General features: G+C 46.2%; 1 protein-coding gene across 1 annotated transcript; it reads right to left on the bottom strand.

The window, feature by feature from the left end:
- Positions 1–7646: 7646 nt before the first annotated feature.
- LOC125947502 (uncharacterized) lies at positions 7647–17960 on the bottom strand. The gene is made up of 3 exons (XM_049672327.1): positions 17919–17960; positions 10387–10524; positions 7647–9559 (listed from the first exon to the last, which is right to left on the bottom strand). The coding sequence occupies exons 1-3, from the start codon at positions 17946–17948 to the stop codon at positions 9176–9178; spliced, it is 552 nt and encodes a 183-aa protein (XP_049528284.1). The 5' UTR covers positions 17949–17960; the 3' UTR covers positions 7647–9175.
- Between the last annotated feature and the right edge of the window lie 1623 nt (positions 17961–19583).

Raw genomic sequence — 19583 nt, 5'->3', positions numbered from 1 at the left:
TTTTGAAGGAGCGAACGCTGCCACAATAATAAAAATAAACAAAAAAAAAATAGAAGGCGGAACTTTCAGGGGAGCACGCCAGACAGCGGTCCACCGGTAGTCTCAAGATGCGGAATCTTGTCTTGCCATCCCTTCCTCTATTGAGCTGATCTATTCGAACAATGTTCCATAGTTGCCGGGGCTTGCTGTACTCTTGTAGAAGGGCGAGGTCGCCTTTCTTAATTCTGTCGAACGAAGTCGCCGACTTGGAGCTGGGCATTAGTTCTTCACTCCAAGTAGTCTTTCAATCAACGCTCCCAGAAAGTTATTCTCGTTCTTTCTCGTTGTTCCCACGTGGGCAGTCTCTGGCGTTAATCTGCTGTGATATCGCCGAGTGTTAGTTCGGGAAGTGCAGATACTCGCCTTCTAATGAGAAATTGAGACGGGGAAAGAGGTTCCAGATCTAGACAGTCGCTATAAACTTATGTAATTGGCCGGGAATCGATCACAGTTTCTGCTTCAGTTAAGGTTGTTTGTAGCTGTTTCTCCCTAAGGAGAACCTTTTCCTACGTACTTCTTCAATGTAAGCTTTACAGACCTGATAAGTCTCTCGTAAAAACCGCCCCACCACGGTGCATGGTCGGTGATAAATTTCTAGTTTATATGATCGTTAGCGATGCACTTTCAAACTTCTTCGTTTCTCAATGATTGCCGCTGTCTCGAAAGCTCTATGTTGCTCTTCTTCAACGCTAAGGCGTTGTCTGAATATATAAGAGAAGGAAGTCCACGCCGCTACACAAAACGTCGGAAAGCGTTGAGAAAGCTTGTGGTGGTCATGTGTTCGACTAGTTCGAGGTGAACAGCTCTATATAATCACGGCGCACGTGAACAGGCAAATGTACACTTTGGCGTAGTCATCTAGATGTTTAACGTAGAGGGGGCCGGCGAAATCTAGTCCCGTTACTTGAAAGTGTTCCGAAGCGGTCGCTTTTTTATGTGGTAACGGTGCAGTTACTTCGGTCTGACGTTGTAGCGTCGGCACACGGTGCATCCTCTGACATTTTTGACTAGCTGCCGTCCTCGTAATATCCAAAATATTTCCCTTATTTGTGCAAGTGTATCCCGAACTCCTGCATGAAGAAGTTGCCGATGGTGCTGCATGACGAGGAGCTCGCAGTAGTAGGGGTCCTTTGGGAAGACCAGTGGGTGTATTTCATCCGAGGACTTCTTGCCAAATTGCAGGTGTCCTGCTACCCGTAGAACTCCGTTGTCGAGGAAGCAGGTCACGTCCCGAAGTGTTGAATCCTTCACATGCTGAGCTCCTTTAGAGACGAGGTAAGTTTCTTGCGAAAATGCGCTAATTTGAACCTTCGTTATCCAGTACAGTTCACCGGCTTGTATATCTTCTGCATTCAGGGCTCCCCGGGACACACTTTTCCGTTTCACCTTCGAGGCAAATCGTAGTGTCCAAGCTGTAACATGGTGAAGGCGCGCAAGAGAGCGATATTTGTGCATGTCTATAATTGGTGGTTCGGTTTGCATGATGATTTGCAAGGATAGTGCCCGATGAGGACGTTCCTCCGTGACACTCGGTGGAAGATCGGTGGAGTTTACTCTACGGTGTGGTGGCCATGCAATTCTCTTCACAGTTAAGCCCATGGGGTTATGTCCACCAGACTGAGTTTATTGTTAATTGAGGGGCCGAAACTTATCTTGTCAAAAAAAAAAAAATCAGCAGGGTTCTGCTTTCCAGGGCAATGCCCCCACAATATGATGTCCATTTTGCTCTGAATCTCCGTTACCCTATGGCCAATGGAGCCTTTTCATGTATTAGGATTCCCGGTAATACTGTACAGTGCAATCATTGAGTTATTCCAAAATTGCACTGATGTTATGTCCTCAGCTAGCGCTTGACGCACTTACTCGTACATTTTTGCTGAGACGTGCGACCCTGGACTGGACCAAAGACTATCGGTGAAATTTTGTCGTTGGTATTTCCTACTGCGAAATACGGTGCCGTAGGCTGAATTACTGACGTCAGTGAAAAAAAATGCAGTGCGTATTTGTCGCCAAGTCTATATACTCCCATGTCGGTATAACTGGGAAATTTCAATATCACAGATTTGTGGAAGTTCTCGAACCATTCGTGTGGAGCGTCCAGTGGCAGCTGTTCTTCCGAGTCAACACCTTTCCTCCAAAGTTTTTGCCAAGAGATCTTCATCCTTATTGCGAAAGGGGTCAGCATGCCGAGAGAGCATATAGGCGAGATGTTGTCTGTAGCATGAACCGCTTAGTATCGGTCCTTTGTTGTGCAAACTCCATAGCGTTTCCCGCACTAAACGACAGTACGTCGGTGTCAGGATGCCATACCAATCCCAGGACTTTCAGCACTCCTGCCAGCTACACGAAAGGTAACTCCGGAGGTTGCGTAGATTGTGTGCCAAGAACGAGTGGGTCATTCAAAGCCTACTTGTGTAGCTTCATAGATGCACTCGCGAATATCTCGGCGGCTTCTGACCGCATCTTGGACGCTACTTTGACGGAGTCCGCTCCTGCTAAAATGTCAACATATATGGGACCCCACAACCTTTAGGTAGTTTCGGGGTAAACAGACATTTCCTCAAGATGATGCCGGATGGTCGCCGCCAAAAGAAAGGGACTACAGGTCGTGCCGATTGGTACTATGGTCATACGCTAGATGCCAACGTTACACAACGGTTGACCTGGGCTTTCTCCGACCACAGGTAGCAGAAAGCGTCTCGGTCTGTGCTGCTGATGCTTATATGCAGAAACTCTTTTACGATGTCTGCCACTAAAGCAATGCGATGTTTTCTGAAATGAAGTAGCAGCCCTATGAGATCGGCATTGAGGATTTTCAACTTGTCTGAGTAACTTAGTAGAAGCCTTCTAGAGTATTTGAACTATGCCAAGGAGACAGGAAACGTACCTTCATCACTGAAGACGGGTTGGGTTGTGTGGGGGCTGAAGCCTGATAAAGACAGGACAAAGCTGACATCCTATCGAGCGATATCTCTCATTTTGTGCCTCTTGCGAAACCGATGGAGAAGCTTGTCGGTCTTTGGCTCACATGTGGCTTGAGAATTTCAAGGCTCTTCCAACATGTATGACCAGCTTTCGTCAGTGCCTGAATGCCCCAGGTAATATCATGTTTGGCAAGGCACATAAACACAAAGGCACATACGGCATTTTAACTCTGAAGGGCACATACCCTCATGGGCACAACATTCAAGGGCACGTACGGCTTTCAAGTTGATGTTTGCAAAGCGTAAGACTGTGTGTTCCAATGTTTAATATTTTGTCATCTTGTGACCATCAGTGGGTAGCAGGGCATCGTCACCGATTTGTTCACACGATCTACAGTGGCCCGTCAGTGCAAGTGAAGTAAGGGGTATCGTTGAGGAGGCGGAAGAAAGAACTTTATTTCATGAATTTGGCTTAGTGAGGGGTGGCTACCAGGCGATGCCTCACAGCGGCCAGGAAATATGGGGGAGGGGGAGGGTCTTCCCTGCAGTCCCAGAGGATATGATTTAAAGAGGCATGGTTGAGTATTTCGAGGAAAATCACGAGAGGGGTGTGCCGCAGGGCAGTATACTGTCTCTCATGTTATTCAAAGTGGAAACGGCTCGTCTACCCCATGATTTATAAAAAAAAAAAAAAAAAACGTGCAGTACAGTCAGACTATCAATACACGCCGACGACGCCTACCTTTAATTGTCATACTACTAGCATAAGTGATAAGTGACAGACAACAATAGCCCAAAGGAATATTCTCTCTATTCAGAATTACCCCGCATTGATAGGACGAATATGATAGGACGAATAATATGCAGAAGACAAAGATTGGCAAGAGAACAAGAATTCAGGGTCGCCAGTCAGCCTCTAGAGTCTGTAAAAGAGTACGCTTATCTAGGTCAATTGCTTACAGGGGACCCTGATCCCATGAAGGAAATTTACAAAAGAATAAAATTGGGTTGGAGTGCATACGGCAGGCATTGCCAAATCCTGACTGCGAGCTTACCATTGTCGTTGAAAATAAAAGTGTAGAATCATTGCATTCTACCGGTGCTAACATATGGGGTAGAAACTTGGAGGTTAACAAAGAAGCTCGAGAACAAGTTGAGGACCGCACAAAGAGCAATGGAACGAAAAATGTTCGTACGTAACGTTGAGAGACAGGAAGAGAGCGGTGTGGATCAGAGGGCAGACGGGGATAGCCGATATTCTAATCGACATTAAGCGAAAAAAAATGGAGCTGGGCAGGCCATGTACTGCGTAGGATGGATAACCGGTGGATCATTAGAGTTACAGAATGGATACCAAGTGAAGGGAAGCGCAGTCGCGGACGGCAGAAAACTAAATGGGTGATGAAGTTAGGAAATGTGCAGGCGCAAGCTGAATCGGCTAGCGCTAGACAGGGGTAATTGGAGATCGCAGGAAGAGACCTTCGTCCTGCAGTGGACATAAATATAGGGCGATGATGATGATGATGATGATGATGATGATGATGATGATGATGATGATGATGATAGAAAGAAGTAAGCAGTGAAGCATCTGTGAAAGGCTTCTGTACATATCCTCGCAGCTCGCTCAAAAATGTACCGCGATGAGGTCCGCCTTGATATAGGAACGCGTTACTCCCAAGTATTCTCAAGTGTCGCTATAGGTAACCTAAAATTGCGCTATTACTAATATTCAATATTTACCAATTCATTTAAGGCGTACTTTCGGGAGATGCGGACTCGGCGTCTGATCTAGTTTCGCTTAAGTGACGGCTCAAGTGAAAGTCATAGCCTGTTATTTACCTCCTTCAGTACATGTCATGCTGTTTTTTAGTGCACTTCATCTCAATAGGGCAACATCTTCTAAATGAGCAATAATTTAAAACTCGGAGAGATCAGGTACACGTTGAATATTAGGATGGCTGGCTCGCTGCGATGCGTTATAGGAAGTGGAAACAGATATGCACTATGTATGTGGGGCTCTACAAATGTTGAAGTTGTTTTGGCTCGAAGCTTCATTGATCCGGTTTGCAAACTATTACTGCATGTATATGGTGTGGTTCTCTCGGAAGATGCGCGCGAGCACCCCTACGAAGATGAGGAACTGTCCCTTGGGCTCGAGCTGTCAGCTGTAACTGGTCAACGTTGCAATTGCTTTTCTAAATGTATCTCGCAAGTAGACTTCAACTTAATTAGAAGAAAATATTTACAAAATATTAATTGGGTCATATCATCCTAAGACCCGCAGAGAGCTCCGGAACATAAGCACTTTTCAAGTCTGTTCTTATTACCGACTCGTATGTTACGAACGTCAGTCAGTCAAGAACTTTATTGAGCTCCTGAGGAGCTTTAAGCCGTTGGAGATCCCGCGTGAGTAAACTTTTCTTTTATTTTTTTTATAACTACCACAGATAGATGATGAAGGCAGCGTCTCCAAGTACGCGGTGAAAGTGACCGTCTCCTTGTATTTCTTGCCGTAAAAACCGCCTTTTTGTCTAAACACATAGTTCAAGGTGTGGGCATTGTGTTACGGCAGGTTGGCCTACTGATGCTACATCCTGGACTTTAATGTTGGCTCACGCTATAGGAGGCAGGTACTGACGTCATCGGGGCCGCCATATATTTATAAAGCTTGCCCTGAGCGAACGCCTTTTGAGGTGTAAATACGTACTTTATTAGCAATAATTTCTCTGCAGACGGCACACGCAAGCAGCATCAAAACTTGAAAAAGCAAAGACTGACAAGCAACACAGTTTTTAAGATCATACTGCCTTTTTTAACAAATTTGTTGTTGCTGATTTCGCTTTCTACAGGAACTTGTCTGCTTGCTCGAAGCAAGTACTCCTCTTGCGTCCTTTCAGAGACAGAAGACATTTAACAGAAATCTCAGAGACCGACGAGCGAAACGTTTTCGCGAACACTATTTTTCGTAAACACCACGCGACATTCGTATAATCGTAAAACGAGTCAACATCGTAAACTTTATGAAAACTTTGGGAGAGTTAGGTGGTATGCTTGAAGGCAATGTGCATATTAATTTATAATCGATAAGAGGTCCTACGAGGATACGCTCGCTCACAAATCGTTTCCTCCGAGCATGACTGTCGTCTCCGTTGAAGCACTTTATGTAGTACAAAGTACTTCGGGAAAGACTGACTTAACAACGGGCACTTCAGGTTGCCAGTGAGGTGCCAGTACGCTGCTTGCGTGACGCTTGCTTTATTAATTTAAGTGATGTGTTTTTGTGTAAAGAGCAGCATAAATATTTTAAAGGTCTTGCACTACGTTATTATCCTTGCACGTATCAAAATCTAGTCGTTTGCTCGTTCCGTGCGACAATCGGTAGTACTTGACTGATGTATATCCAGTTCCGGCTTCGCGCTATTGGCTAGTCGCTCATAGCACTTCCGGGCGACGAGCGACGAATTCTAGATTTCTAGAACCGAGCGATTGAGCGAAAAGACCAAGCGATCTGTTCGCGCGACGGCCTGTTTCGTCGCTCGAAGCCGTCGCTCGTCGCCGTCGCGCACAAAATCGCGTGAATGCGGTTTGGGCTTTTACCAGGCAGGCAACTTTACAATCATCATAAGAATATAGTTCGGTCGTAGCCGAGTATTACGAGCTATAAGTAAATGATACCGCATATCGAATTCAAACTTCTCAACGAGCATCGGTGAATTGCAATTGTTAGGATTCAATTCTAATTCCAAGTGCACGTCAAGTTTCGGTTCACACACCGCTTCAAAAAAAGCACGAGCAGTTTTGTTCTCGCCATCTGTAAACGGTGCGAGGAAACGCGTGGCACGTAATAGCGTCATCTTTCGAGAGGTGGCGGCACCTGCTTAGGCGCAATTTTAGATCGTGCAAATGCACGGTTACTATATTGAAAGCTTTGAAATCCTAAAAGCCGTCGCATGGGAAATGTATTGTTTAGTAAGCTTACGTGTTCCTCCTTCGGTTGCTTCGTCAATACTTTAATTGGTTCGGCAAGAGCTCCTGACGGCATTGAAATGTACCGCGACAAAACTTTGCGAGGGCTTTGCTGCGCAGCTAAGTGACATTGCGGAGCAGACGGCGAACAGTGGTTAAGTGCTTTTCTTTTCTTTCTCTCTTCTCTTCTGTTATTATCATTATTGATGTTTTATTTAAAGGTTTTTGAAATTGCTGGTAAATGGTCGTTTTCTAAACTTTCAGCACGTTGTTTTTCGACTTCCGTTTCAAAACTAGATCAAAATAAGTGCAGCTGCTGATTAACCTCATCACCCTCAGTTGAAGCGCTAACGAGGAGGCGTGTGTCGCGCTCTAAATTACAGCGCTGAGCGCCCAAATGACAACTGCGCGATGGGCTCAATCACGAGCATAAATAATCCACAAACATCTTCTTTTTGGGGTTTTACGTGCCAAAACCAGTTCTGATTATGAGGCACGCCGTAGTGGAGGGCTCCGGATTAATTTTGACCACCTGGGGTTCTTTAACGTGTGCTACACTTGCAAGCACACAGGCGCTTTTGCATTTCACCTCCATCAAAATGCGGGCGCCGCGGCCGGGATTCGATCCCGCGACCTCGTGCTCAGCAGCGCAACGCCAAAATAATCCACAAAAAAGCACTGCATAACGACATCGTTTTTATTTAAACAGCGCGAAACATTCATGTGAAACAAATGTGCATATTTTACAAAAGCTCGCGACTCGTGATCTTGCGTATTCAGATACCGGTTTCTGTTGAATAAAATGTGAGCTTTCATGCAATACTCATCTCCTCATTCTTATGAATTAATCTTTCAGTTTTTCGGTGCTTTCATCCTCCCATCAATTTGTGTGCTCATAGTCCTGAACAATCACCACGTTAGTGTCATTTGAACTTGTGCATATTGGATGGCGCAATGGTATAAGATGCGATTAAAAAAAAGATTACATTACTTAATATAGAGAAAAGCGAAGGAGAAATAGAAGTTGACATCTCTATAAACATAATTCTCTCGGCATCTGCTTGTGAAATGTTTCGACAGACACTATAGAACTATTGGAAGCTCCCCTCTCTCAAGTTGCTCCGTAGTCGTTCTTTGGACGCCTGCTAATACATGTTAGGCAGTCTTAAAAAATATTTACTAGTGATATCAAAAGTCGTGGCAGGAAGCAGCGTCAAATCTGCCTACATAATCTCACTGCATTTACTGTATACAAACCCACTAGCAACCCCCACGAGATGTAGCCCCTTTGACGTGCTTTAGCACTTTACACTTAAAGAGTTCGGCAGTGAAGCCAAACGTTAAAGCAGGTCGGACTGGTAGCATTACCAGGCATTACATTCTTAGGACCCTCCTTGTTGTCGGGATTATGCAGTTGAAAAATTAGGTGAAGAAAAGCCCGATCGAGCGCGGAACTTATGTCCAGCAATCTCTCACACGTCGGACCCACGGCAGCATTGGCGTAATACCGAGCTCCATTTGCAAATTCTGGAGTCTTTTAAAAGACATATGTTGATCTCTTATGTAGGTTTTTCCAGGCTGGCTATTTGTTTTTGTTTGGTTGGTTGTATTTCTACGTGGTTACGTTGCTTTTTAAAAATTATTTTGTCATTAAGAAATCAAGCAGTTCTTGGTAGTCATTAGCCACATTCTATGACATCGCAAAGAGAAACTTCCAGGAAATGCACAAACTGGCGCCGCCTTGCACGCTTTAATTTTCCGACGCACTATGGTTTACCGTTAAGCTAACCGTAAGACACTCAAAATCCCAGGTACGTAATTCATCAGTCTATCCTGACACAGTCTAGCCCATCATCATCATCATCATCATCAGCCTATTTATGTCGGCTGCAGGATGAAAGCCTCTTCCAACGATCTCCAATTACCCATTTTCTGGATCGTCTGGCCCCGTCTTATGCCTGCAAATTTCCAAATTTCATTACACCACCTAATTATCTAAGCGTGTGCGACTGTGCACGCTTCCCTTCCCTTGTCATCCGCTCTGTAACTATAATAGATCATCGGTCGTCTGCCCTTCACATTACTTGGCCCACCCAGCTTCATTTGCTTTCTCTTAATGTCAACTGAAATCTTTTGCCGATTTTCTTGTGAAGAACTAAGGCAGCTGTGCAATCTTTAGAGATATTTGCCAAGATATTGACGCGTGCCTCCTGTGCTCCTTGACTACGCAAATGTCTCACTCGGGCTCAGTGATACCCTCCGCCGACTGGGTAATCGGCGTACCAGCCGAAGGCACCGTAGCCGCTTGAGTAAGCACCCATGTCGAGGTAGCCTTCGGCCTGGTGGCCGTAGCCGGTGGCGGACCCTTGCAGGTCTGCGTGCCGTGCCGATCCTGATGGTGCGTACGATGCCTCCGCTGTGGCCGGTGACTGCTGGTAGCGTGTCGGCTGTGGAATGACTGCTCTCACTGGCTCTTGGTGAGCGTGCCTCTTGGCTGGCTGCGATGTGGGCAGCCCGCTGTACTGCGGCCCATGTCGTACGGCGAGCGCCGGCAGTTCTTGCTGTTCGTCAGAAGTGTCTGGCTGTCTTTCGCGCCCTTGTTGGGTCATTGGTGCTGTCACTACGAAAGGCTGCGGAAAGAAGAGTGAAACAGTTTGGTTGGCTTTGGCGTGATTTCATGGGGGCGCATTAAGTGAGCACTCTAGGATACGGCGCGCTTGCCCCGGTATTATGGGCGCGTACACTGCATTTAAATGACATGCACCACTCGGTGTTAGTCCCCTCTTACGAGCCAGTTATAGAGGTACGCGTTTAAAAGCAAAAAAAAAAAAAGGAAGTATTGGCAAATCAGTTATGAGAAAACCCCGGTGGAGGGACGTTCATGAAAGGGAAGTGTTGACATCCACCCGGACAAGGACGAATGGCTCTGCAAATATGAAGCTTTCTTCATGAGAAACCCGTATGGGTTGCCTTTGCAGCTTTGTGCTATAAGACGGGTGAATGTCATGTCCCTTTCAAAAGTCAATCGTTGCTGGTGTTCTGAACGCGGGTTGTTTTTATTCATTAAGATAAATACAACACTGACCGCGGATTAGAATGGTTTGCATACTTTCTCTCAGAGCGCACACACACTCAGCGACTATTTCATATTTATGCATTGATAAATTCTTGAACTCCGGCAAGCACCTTGGATAATGGACAAATAGCCTTTGTGTAACGCTTTCTTAGGTATACATACAGCCTGTACACCACGGCGACATTGTGTTTTCGACAATAATTATGGCGTAGAGGCATGCCTCTTTTACCAATTAAATTCTCTTGATGCACCTCAACTGAAACAAAACAAGGTAACATTTATTCTAGCTTCCGTGTTTGTGTTCTTTTGGTTTTGTATATATTATATATACACTTTTTGCTCGCGCAGCTCTTTCATACGAATTCGAAAGATACAGCTTACCGCAATCGACAGCTGCTGCTGCTCCTGCGGCTGGCTTTCTTCTGCAATCAACGGGTCGTAGTGGGACATCAGAGGCAACGCCCCTGCGCAGCCCAGTGATGCCAGGGACAGCAGGGTTGCGCTGATGACCAGCTGCTGCTGTGGGTGTAGGAACAACTTCTATATAACAGATCCACTACTAGTGCCATCATCATAATCACAACTACAACTTTTATGTTCAAGCGCAGCAGTCTTCTTTTTTTATTTTGTTTTTTTCCAGTCGTAATAGGGACAATAAGCCTATGAATAACTGTGAAGCCTTGTATCTCCCTGCTGAATTAAATCCCGGAACGACCGATAACACGATTCGTGCGTCCAGGTCGGCGTGTGCGCTGTATGCCCAAACGGCGTATATAGGTAATGTCGATAGGCTGCTTGCAAGCCGTGTAAAGGGAATAGCCTCATTATTGTTTGCGAAGATACGCATTGACAAGGAACCAAAGCAGGTCTAATCTGAAATGAAGGCGAATTAATGCCGTACCTCACGAAATTAGAGCAGGACGCTGTCGAGGATCCAAGACAGAGGGCTATATATGGCTGAATAGTGTTGCAATTAGAGGAAATGTCGATAAGGAACTAGTCGTCTCTTTTTTTAAGAAAAGAAAGGTACACATCCGTTAGATGTGGATATTTGAAGTGAAAGCCATAGAACGGTATGGGGCGGAACATATAAAAAAGAAAAAAAAAGGTGTAGCAAGTACTATGAATATTGTTCCGATAGTCAAATGCTCAAATTATTCTGTGTTGTTTCGGTGTCGGAATAGTCCAGAAGCTATTATTAGCCATAGAAAGTTCTCCAAAATATATGAGAAATCTGCTACGCAGAAGCTAGAAGACCCACAACACAAGAAGACGCTAAAACACCTTTGCCTACTCTTCCCGTTTGAAGGAAGTCTTGTACAGGTTATGCTACTAAAAAGGAGCACTTTTCATTATAAAGAATAATCCGAGCGATAAACCACAGCTTGCCATACAGTTCATGAGCAGTGGTCCTGTATGTCCTATGACGGTCAAACGAGCACGAACTTTAACAGAGACACGGGAACATATTGGATTAATGGTCGGTCTCGTTCACCATTTCATTGTTTTTGTGTTTTTATCGTTGTTTAATTTTTATTTACTCATTTCTGATTCTTATGACTATGAATTGACTCGCTCATCGGTTTACCATGTGTAATGTTTGTTTGTATGATTCTTTTTCTGTTTGTTTGCTTGTTTGTCGCATGCCGGAAGTGAAGTTAGCCACAAAACAACCATCGCATACACGAACCGATAGATGACGCGAATGCAATCGCATTTACATATAGGCAAGGTGATGAATGAAGGGCGGATACGGGACTCGGTACATCTCCACCCATGACCTGCCTTTCAAAGCGACATCAGGTGAGAAGCGCAGGGGCTGCGTAACGGTCTTCTGAAACGCACACCACGCCCGCTCTTTTGAAAAGGCAAGAACCGGCAAAGAAAAATAGCGAGTGAAGAGACGAAACACAGAACCGACTATGGTGCAAACGTCGAAAGAACAACACTGCAAGCGACAATCAGACCCAGCCTATGCAAAAAAAAAAAAGAAAAAAAAAAAGATACAGTAGAAAACACAAGCTTCAGGCACTGCTCCACTGGCTTTCGTCACTACACATAGTCCCTGTCGAAAAGACGCGACAAGTGAGCCAAGAGAACTCCAAGTTGCCGCAATGTCACCGTCAGCGTGCTTTCGCGAGTATTTCTCGAAGGACGGATTTTCAACAGCGAATTGTCGCTGCGCAGCGACAATTCGCAGCGACAAAACGCAGAGCTATTTATTCAGCGCGTCAGCAAAATACTGAAAGCGGATTTTATCCTTTAATGCAGCGTATGGCGACTGCAGAATGCTCTGCAGTGTGTCATGCGTGAGCGAACGCCACACGCCTCAGAAGCGCACAGCTTACGTGGAGGCTCGTGTAGCCTTTTTGAAGTAAAATCTGCGTCATAAAGTTTTAAACTAGTCTACTATGCAGTGAGCCACGGCGGCCGCATTTCGATAGGGGCGAAATGCGAAAACACCCGTGTACTTAGATTTAGGTGCACGTTAAAGAACCCCAGGTGGTCCAAATTTCCGGAGTCCCCCACTACGGCGTGCCTCATAATCAGAACTGGTTTTGGCACGTAAAACCCCATAATTTAATTTTTTTTACTGTGCAGTGAAATTGACCTACAGGCCCTCCACTACCACTCTTAACGGTAATTTTCAGGGAAAGCTGTCTAAGGTGTGTAATAAAAGTCACGTGCAGAACAAATCGGCAGTGGTATTTTATCGCCTTACACTACGTAAGGCGGTAAAATACCACTACCGAGGCTACCCCATCTAAGAAAAACTTTGCAGCGCCATGTGTGTTGCAGAATCCTTACAAGAAGGCCGAAAAACGGACATCCGTGCCCACTTTGTATCGCTTTGGCTTCCGTCACATGCGCTTTGCGTAACCAGGCGGTTCCGTCAAGTGGAAACTTCACTACTGCATCGAATAGGTACAGGTTCTGCACATACCGCAGCATGGTTATTCAAGACGGGACGTACCAATTCTCCGATGTGTAGTAGTACTTCGTGCACATCGCACGAGCGTCGCTTTGTGCAGGCGGGGAATATCGAACACTCCATGCGGTCGTGCTCAAGCTATACCGTGGTATATCGGACGCTCTATACTTGACAACTTACAAGAGAAAGGCATTCCAGATCGAGTCTTCAATGCCTTATATTTCCGGAAGGATACGTTACGGCCCGAAAGGAAGCTCCATGCCTTGTTATACATTTCTAAGAGACACTGGACTCTTCGGTGTGTGGCAAATACCTCAGTGACAGTGAAAGAGATGCTGAGGCAGAACAACTGCCGGCCTCGATCACCAGGATAAACCCGCCTGTAGCTACAACACACCTTTTTTTTTTTCTTTGTGTACGCACCATATTTCTTTTTGTAGATAGGAACCCATGTGCGATTTTCCTCTTAACGTTACTTTACGATCAGGTGCGTGACAACTCTCCGTTTCATAAGAACGTGTGCACTTAATAGCAAGGATATGCGCTGCTGCGAGACTACGCAGACAATTTATTACAGGGAAGGCAGGAAGAAGCTAACCCTCCAATGCATGGTAAGCCTACGCGATCAAGGTTATTGCGAAGTTCCAAGCAGAACACCTTTTGCCCGTTTAAGCTGCGATTTGGCTACGATACCTTATACTATAGTTGGAGGCAATTCTTCCGTCGGGCGCTTATTCCGCAAGACTGGCACCTTTTCTTTGGCATCGCCATTGCCTGGTAAAAACGGCGCTCGCATCGAAGGCGTCACTCGCGTATCCGTTAGTGAGCGCTCATCAATGGCACTGGAGAAAGTTAGCCGTATAAGAGAGCGCCGGATCAGACGACCCAGGCATACAGCTTGCGCCGACTCCCAAACTGACAAATTTCGCCATATTGTCAAACTCGCTTTCTCGCTATTGACGACTGGCTCAAAGTGCCGTTGCAGCCTCTGGATGTTGGCTTAACACACCAACATCCATAGCGCAATTTGGCAATATGCCGGAATTTGGCATGTGTAGGAAATGGCACCTGAGAATCTCTGCGAAAAATACACGCCTTGACACGAATAGTCGAACAACGCGAGGTGCTCGAAAATGGTCTCCGCGAGCGTTTCAAAAAGAAAAAAGAAAAAAAAAGAAAAGAAAAAGGAACAAAAAGAAAGGAAAAGAACGTCGGTCACGCGAGATTGTTTGACTTTCAAAGGGTTCCTTCGGTATTCTTTTTGTACAGCGGCCATCCGGCGCATCGCCTTTTGTTTGAGTCAGCGCGAGCGCAGTGTTTCGGAGTTGCAGATGAGAATATTGCTCAAGGGTCGCGAACTTTGCCCATACCTCTGTCGTTGCTGCGAGCGTCCGTTAGGCCGAATCGCTATTCACCGGAGTCAACACGCTGAACGGTCCGTGTCCCTTGAGATCGCAATCTTCTTTTTATTATTCGTGTACGGGGTATTCTAGAGGTAAAAGCGTTCTCACGCGTGCACCTTACCTTTTGTCAGGGCTCCTTAATTGTCCGGCCTACGCCGTCACTCTCTCTCTATTTTTCGTCGTTGTCGATGTTGAAAGGCTTGTTCTTTGCCCGGCCTTTCAACTGTTTCTATACTCTTCTCTGCTTGCAATTTTTGTTGTGCGAGTGCGTCCTCAAACTGCTGGGGACGACGAAAGGCGTGTCTTCAATCCTCGTCGGACATTGCATCGCAACTTTCCGTGATCGCCGCTCGTAGTGGTCATTTTCTCTATAGTAATACAGCCTTCGTGGATTTAGGCTGTACTAGGTGTGTTCAAAATTTACGTAGAATCTTCTCAGGAAGTTATCTGAATGATGCGTAAGCATTTTGTCGTAATGACGTGGTGTTGAGTGATCACACTGAGTGCTAGCAGTGTTCAGCTAGCAGTTGATTGCTAGCAGCACTCGGCGGTTGCGGTCGACTTGCCGCCATTACGGTAAATGCGACAGCCCTGCGGCGACACGAACTACTGAAGAAAGCGGCGCAATGTGAACTGCTGAGGTAAGCAAACTACTGCAGTTGGCGGCGCCAGGTTCCGATCCAAAACCACGGCTGCTACTCAGTTCTAGCTCACTAAAGGTGTGCCTAGTGCGTGCCTGATTACACACGTCACGTGGTCGCAAAGACGCGCTCGTTCCACTGCTCGCGCGTTCGTTGTCGTCTTTTTCCACGGCTGGCTCTTACGCGGAGGATGGACGGACGCTCGCAGTTTTCTCGTTGGGTAACCATAAAAATGCTTGCGCATTTAAAAGAAACCGAACTTTTGAAACAGCGCGGCCAACCGGCAGAGGAAGCGCGCTGCGCCTACTGAGCGCACGTAGCGGCAGGTTTATACAACAAAGTGTGATTTGCCACGTTTCGCTCTGACCATTAGTTGGAGAGTTACAGCCGCTGAAGTGACCACGTGCAAGCTGTCCGTCGCATTAGTGCCAAAGTGACAAATGAAGAACAACGTGTGTGTGTGAAATTTTGCTACAAACTTGGCAAAACGTTCACGGAGACATTTATGGGTTTATGGCTATGCTATTGAAACGAAGGTTCAGTCGTCGCAGCGTGTGAGCAAAGGGTCTCCTCGTCCAAAAAAGCATGCATGAGTGGGTTAAAGATCAAGTGGTGTTGGCTGTGCTTTTTGACTGCGAATGCATTGTTCATGAGGAATTTGTACAACGTGTTCAGAGAGTAAACAAGGAAGTTTACCAGGGAATTCTAGCGCGTTTGGGGGATGCTGTGCGTACTAAGAAGCCTGAATTGTGGGAAAATCAGACTTCGGTGTTGCATCACGAGAATGCGCCGGTAGCCTCGTCGTTCCTTGTCCGCATCTATGTAAAAAAAAAAACATCACACTCCCGCTGTGCCCCATCTACGGTATTCTCCATAACTAGCCCCAACAGACTTATTCCGGTTTTCAAAACATAAAACAGCGTTGAAAGGACGTCGTCTCCACACCATACAGGAGATTCAGGACAATGCGATACGAGACCTGCGTGCAATCCCAGAAAGTGCGTTGCAGGAGGCTTTCCATAAATGGAAGAAATGATGGAAACAGTGTATTGCCAGTAGAGGGGACTACTTTGAGGGGGGCACTGCTTAGAATGTTGTGCAATAAGCAATAACGCTGTTATAGCAAAAGTTTGGTTTCTTCTTGAACACACCTCGTATTCGCAGCATTTGATTTTCTGCGACTTCTCTTACGAAGAGTTTGCAGAAAACCTGCGTATAATTGTTCGAGGGGCTTCAGCGTGCTGCTTGAGAGAAAAACTTTAATGTCGGAAAAGTTAGCCATTTGCGAGGTCATTGCTTCGTCACCATTTTCGAAACACCGCAACTTAACGTGTCAGTCATGCAGAGTACGTTGACTGACTGCAAACAAGTACGACGATAAGTGCAACGATAAGAATGACGATAAAGACGATTACAAAGGGAGGTGACGACTACAACAACTACGATGATGTGACGGTTTCCACGTCACGAAGCGCCCTATAGGTTCGATTTTTGTGGTAGGTACCGACCGACTTTTTAGGCTGCTTCTGCTACGTAAAGACGAAGAGGTTAAACATGATAATAATGCCTGCGATGTACGCCACAAAGCTTTTGTGACTTATTCTTGGCAGCTATTGCTGTAGGTTAGAGAGACAGTGAGCAGAGACTCGACCTGCCAAGATGCTTGTTTACTTGCGCTTAATGTTTATTGGCCACTTCTTTTATAATCTCTTAAATATAGTGCACAAATATCTCAGAAGCTAAGCTATAAAGTGTAGACTAAAGCTGTTGAACTCTGTTCGAATTTGAACGCAGATGGATGTTTCTTCTGTTAAAGCAGGTCGTTGCGCCATCAGCCGTACGCCTACTGTACACACAACCCCATCGTTGGTGGCCTTATTTGCCCAAAGTAATCTACTCCGATGGATAGCAACACAGCAGAGAAAGGAAAGAAGATTATCGCTGGAGGAACGCAGCAACATTTTCGCCTTCGCCTGACAACATATAAATGGTGCGCGGGCTCATGAGCATAGTTATCAAGGCATCGAACGCGCCTTGCAGGCATACGAAGTGCCAGCCAATGCGTTGGCAAGGTCGATGGTCGTTTTGCCTCCGCAGTATCGCTCGGCTCACCAGCTTCTTCATGGGAACTCACGCATCCGATGCCACTGATAATTGCGAGCAATGAAACAATACTCGACGTGTTGCCGAGCCTTCCGATCGTAGATATGCTGCGGCGCTGTATGTTACTCTGCCAGATAGCTATATATATATATATATATATATATATATATATATATATCTTTTTACACGGGAAGTACCCTACTTAATTAAAGCAGACACTGATGGCTTCCCACAGAGCGCAAGTGACAGCATGTTTGGTTAACTTGGGATTCGTGGGGCTGCTATGACCAAAGCTTGTCGAGTCGAGTACATGTGCTGAAGGAAAGATACAGCGCAACATAGTCAAGGAAGAACGAAGGAATGGGCACTAGCTGGCGCAGATTCCGGGAGCAATGAAGCAGTTGAAAGTTTGAGCCAGTTCGTGCCTGCCCCCCTCGTTCGCCCTCGGCTATGTATGTTGTACTGCGTCTTCCATTCACCGCAGTGAGCCAGCTAGCCGAACAACAAATCTCAACATATGTATACACTCAATCAGGCACGGGACAAGGCAAGCAGCTGTCCTGTAGGTTTTTGCAGACCCGCGGTCCCGTTGCACCGGGCCCGTTCCAACTGGCAGCTTCAGTTTCAGTTGTGAGCGTTCTTTCTCATGCTTACGCGGCTCAAAGACACTCTAAAGAAAGTACAGCGTGCAACAAAGCGGCTCGCGAGACTGCCGGTTACCGCCACCGAGTAAACTGCACATACAACGCAGCGCGTCACCCCTGCATCCTGATTAAAAAAAAAAAATATCTATTTTCACCCATGCTTTTGTAAGCGACGGCTTTGTATACGTACCAGACCACTCGTCGCCGCTGTCCGAACCATGTTTTGGAATCCTGCAGCACGAACTCTCGTCAGCGGTCATCTGTGCAAGCCGGCCGGGCCATGCGACATCGTTCCTTATATACTGACCATGTCACCGGTGACGTCAAGCAGCAAACACGTGTCTGCCACTCATTTAAGTGTTTCTCTCCCATTGGAAGGCTTCGCCGAGAAGCTACGGGAACGACTGGACAGTGGCGCTTAGTTCTTTCTACGTTACGTTCCAGACATATATCTCTTCAAACTGGTTACTTTTTAGCCATTGTTGCGTTTCTTCCTTTTTTTTAAAAGGCGGCGCGGTGTAAAGGCGCCAAGGCCTTGAACGATGAAGGCTCCCAGAAGTCCCTGCCTTTGCCGATGGTGCTGCCCCGTACCACCGCTTTTGGCGTTGCTCAAGCGCATCGCTGCCACGCAAAGCGTCCACGTTACACGGGCTACGCACACACGCTCACGCAAACACACTATGGGCGCGAAGAATTGGGCTCGACAATTCCTACTGCTTTCGAGCGAGTTCTCTATAACTGTGTCCAGATTTAGAAAGCGCGCCAGCTGGCCCGAGACGGGGCGAGACCTCTTTCCTTTGTTTTTAACTTTCTTCATTCAGAGCAGAACGACAAAAGAGAAGCTGCTTCTAGAACAGGAAGTGAGTTCGGGGCGGAGCATGCCACGCAAAGTGCCGTTGGAAAGGCTCGTTTTATCTTCTGTGTAATACAACGTGCCGAGATCGGGGATATGCTCCCTTGTGCAATACGCTAAGAAAATGGAGTGCCGTGAACTCATTGCGGGAGAAGCATTTTGTCTTTTATGTGACTCAAGTTTCGAGATGTGCTCGCAGGCTTGATTGATGAAGTGAGTTTACTTTGCACGTACGAGGTCAGAATGAACGTGCTCCACTGCACAATACCGCAACTATCGAAAATGGACGTGAAAAAGTGACTGGTGGGTATTCCTGCAAGAAGATGTAGCCAGCCCCTACTTTGTTCTTAGGAAAGGTAGTGGGCGCGCATCCTGGCCGCTAAGGACGGCACGTGGTGAGAGCCCAAGGTGTATTGTGCGTATCGGCCCAGTGGAGTAGATTTCATGCAAAGTTTATGTTGTTCTTGAAAGTTTCTTTGTGATCTCGGAGAGCTATGACTTTATCCAGGAATGCACGTCGACTCAAGGTCAGAAATCGCAGCATCTGTAACCAAATGAATTTGTTTAAACTGGCATGGACGCTTTGACATGGTCTGTAGAAAAAACTTCGCAGCTAAGAAACGATTTTCAGTTGTCCCAAATGAAAACTAATCTTATTTTTTGCATTCAACTGTACAAATGAAAATGCCAAGGTCAATGTCCGCCGCATTGATTTCAGACGAAAATAGATGGAGCGCTCCCCGAAGGTTATATGTTATCGACCCAAACTCCGATTTCACTTTTGTGAACAACTATTGCACGCGACTAAGGCTCAGCCTTTCATATCGCTTTGTGACACCGATGACTGGACGCTGTATTATCAACCCTTCGATATTTGATTAGTGCATATGGTGGCTCGTGATTAACACTTTAACATACGCAAACGGTGCCAGGCAACGATTAAGCATTGCTCAGGAAGAGGGAGGACAAAAAAGGCTGGACAAACGCTAGTCCTGTCTTTAT

Source organism: Dermacentor silvarum, chromosome 8 (assembly GCF_013339745.2).
Source record: "Dermacentor silvarum isolate Dsil-2018 chromosome 8, BIME_Dsil_1.4, whole genome shotgun sequence".
NCBI classification, from domain to species: Eukaryota; Metazoa; Arthropoda; class Arachnida; order Ixodida; family Ixodidae; genus Dermacentor; species Dermacentor silvarum.
The sequence above is the reverse complement of the archived record's forward strand: the minus strand, read 5'-3'. Positions and strand labels throughout refer to the sequence as shown.

Bases quoted from the DNA above. Each gene is read 5' to 3' on its own strand.
- LOC125947502 (XM_049672327.1), bottom strand. From the start codon at position 17,948: ATGGTTCGGACAGCGGCGACGAGTGGTCTG. The intron at 10,525-17,918 runs GTACGTATACAA...CTACACCCACAG, and splicing joins CAGCGGCGACGAGTGGTCTG to CAGCAGCTGGTCATCAGCGC. The intron at 9,560-10,386 runs GTAAGCTGTATC...TTCTTTCCGCAG, and splicing joins AGCAGCAGCTGTCGATTGCG to CCTTTCGTAGTGACAGCACC.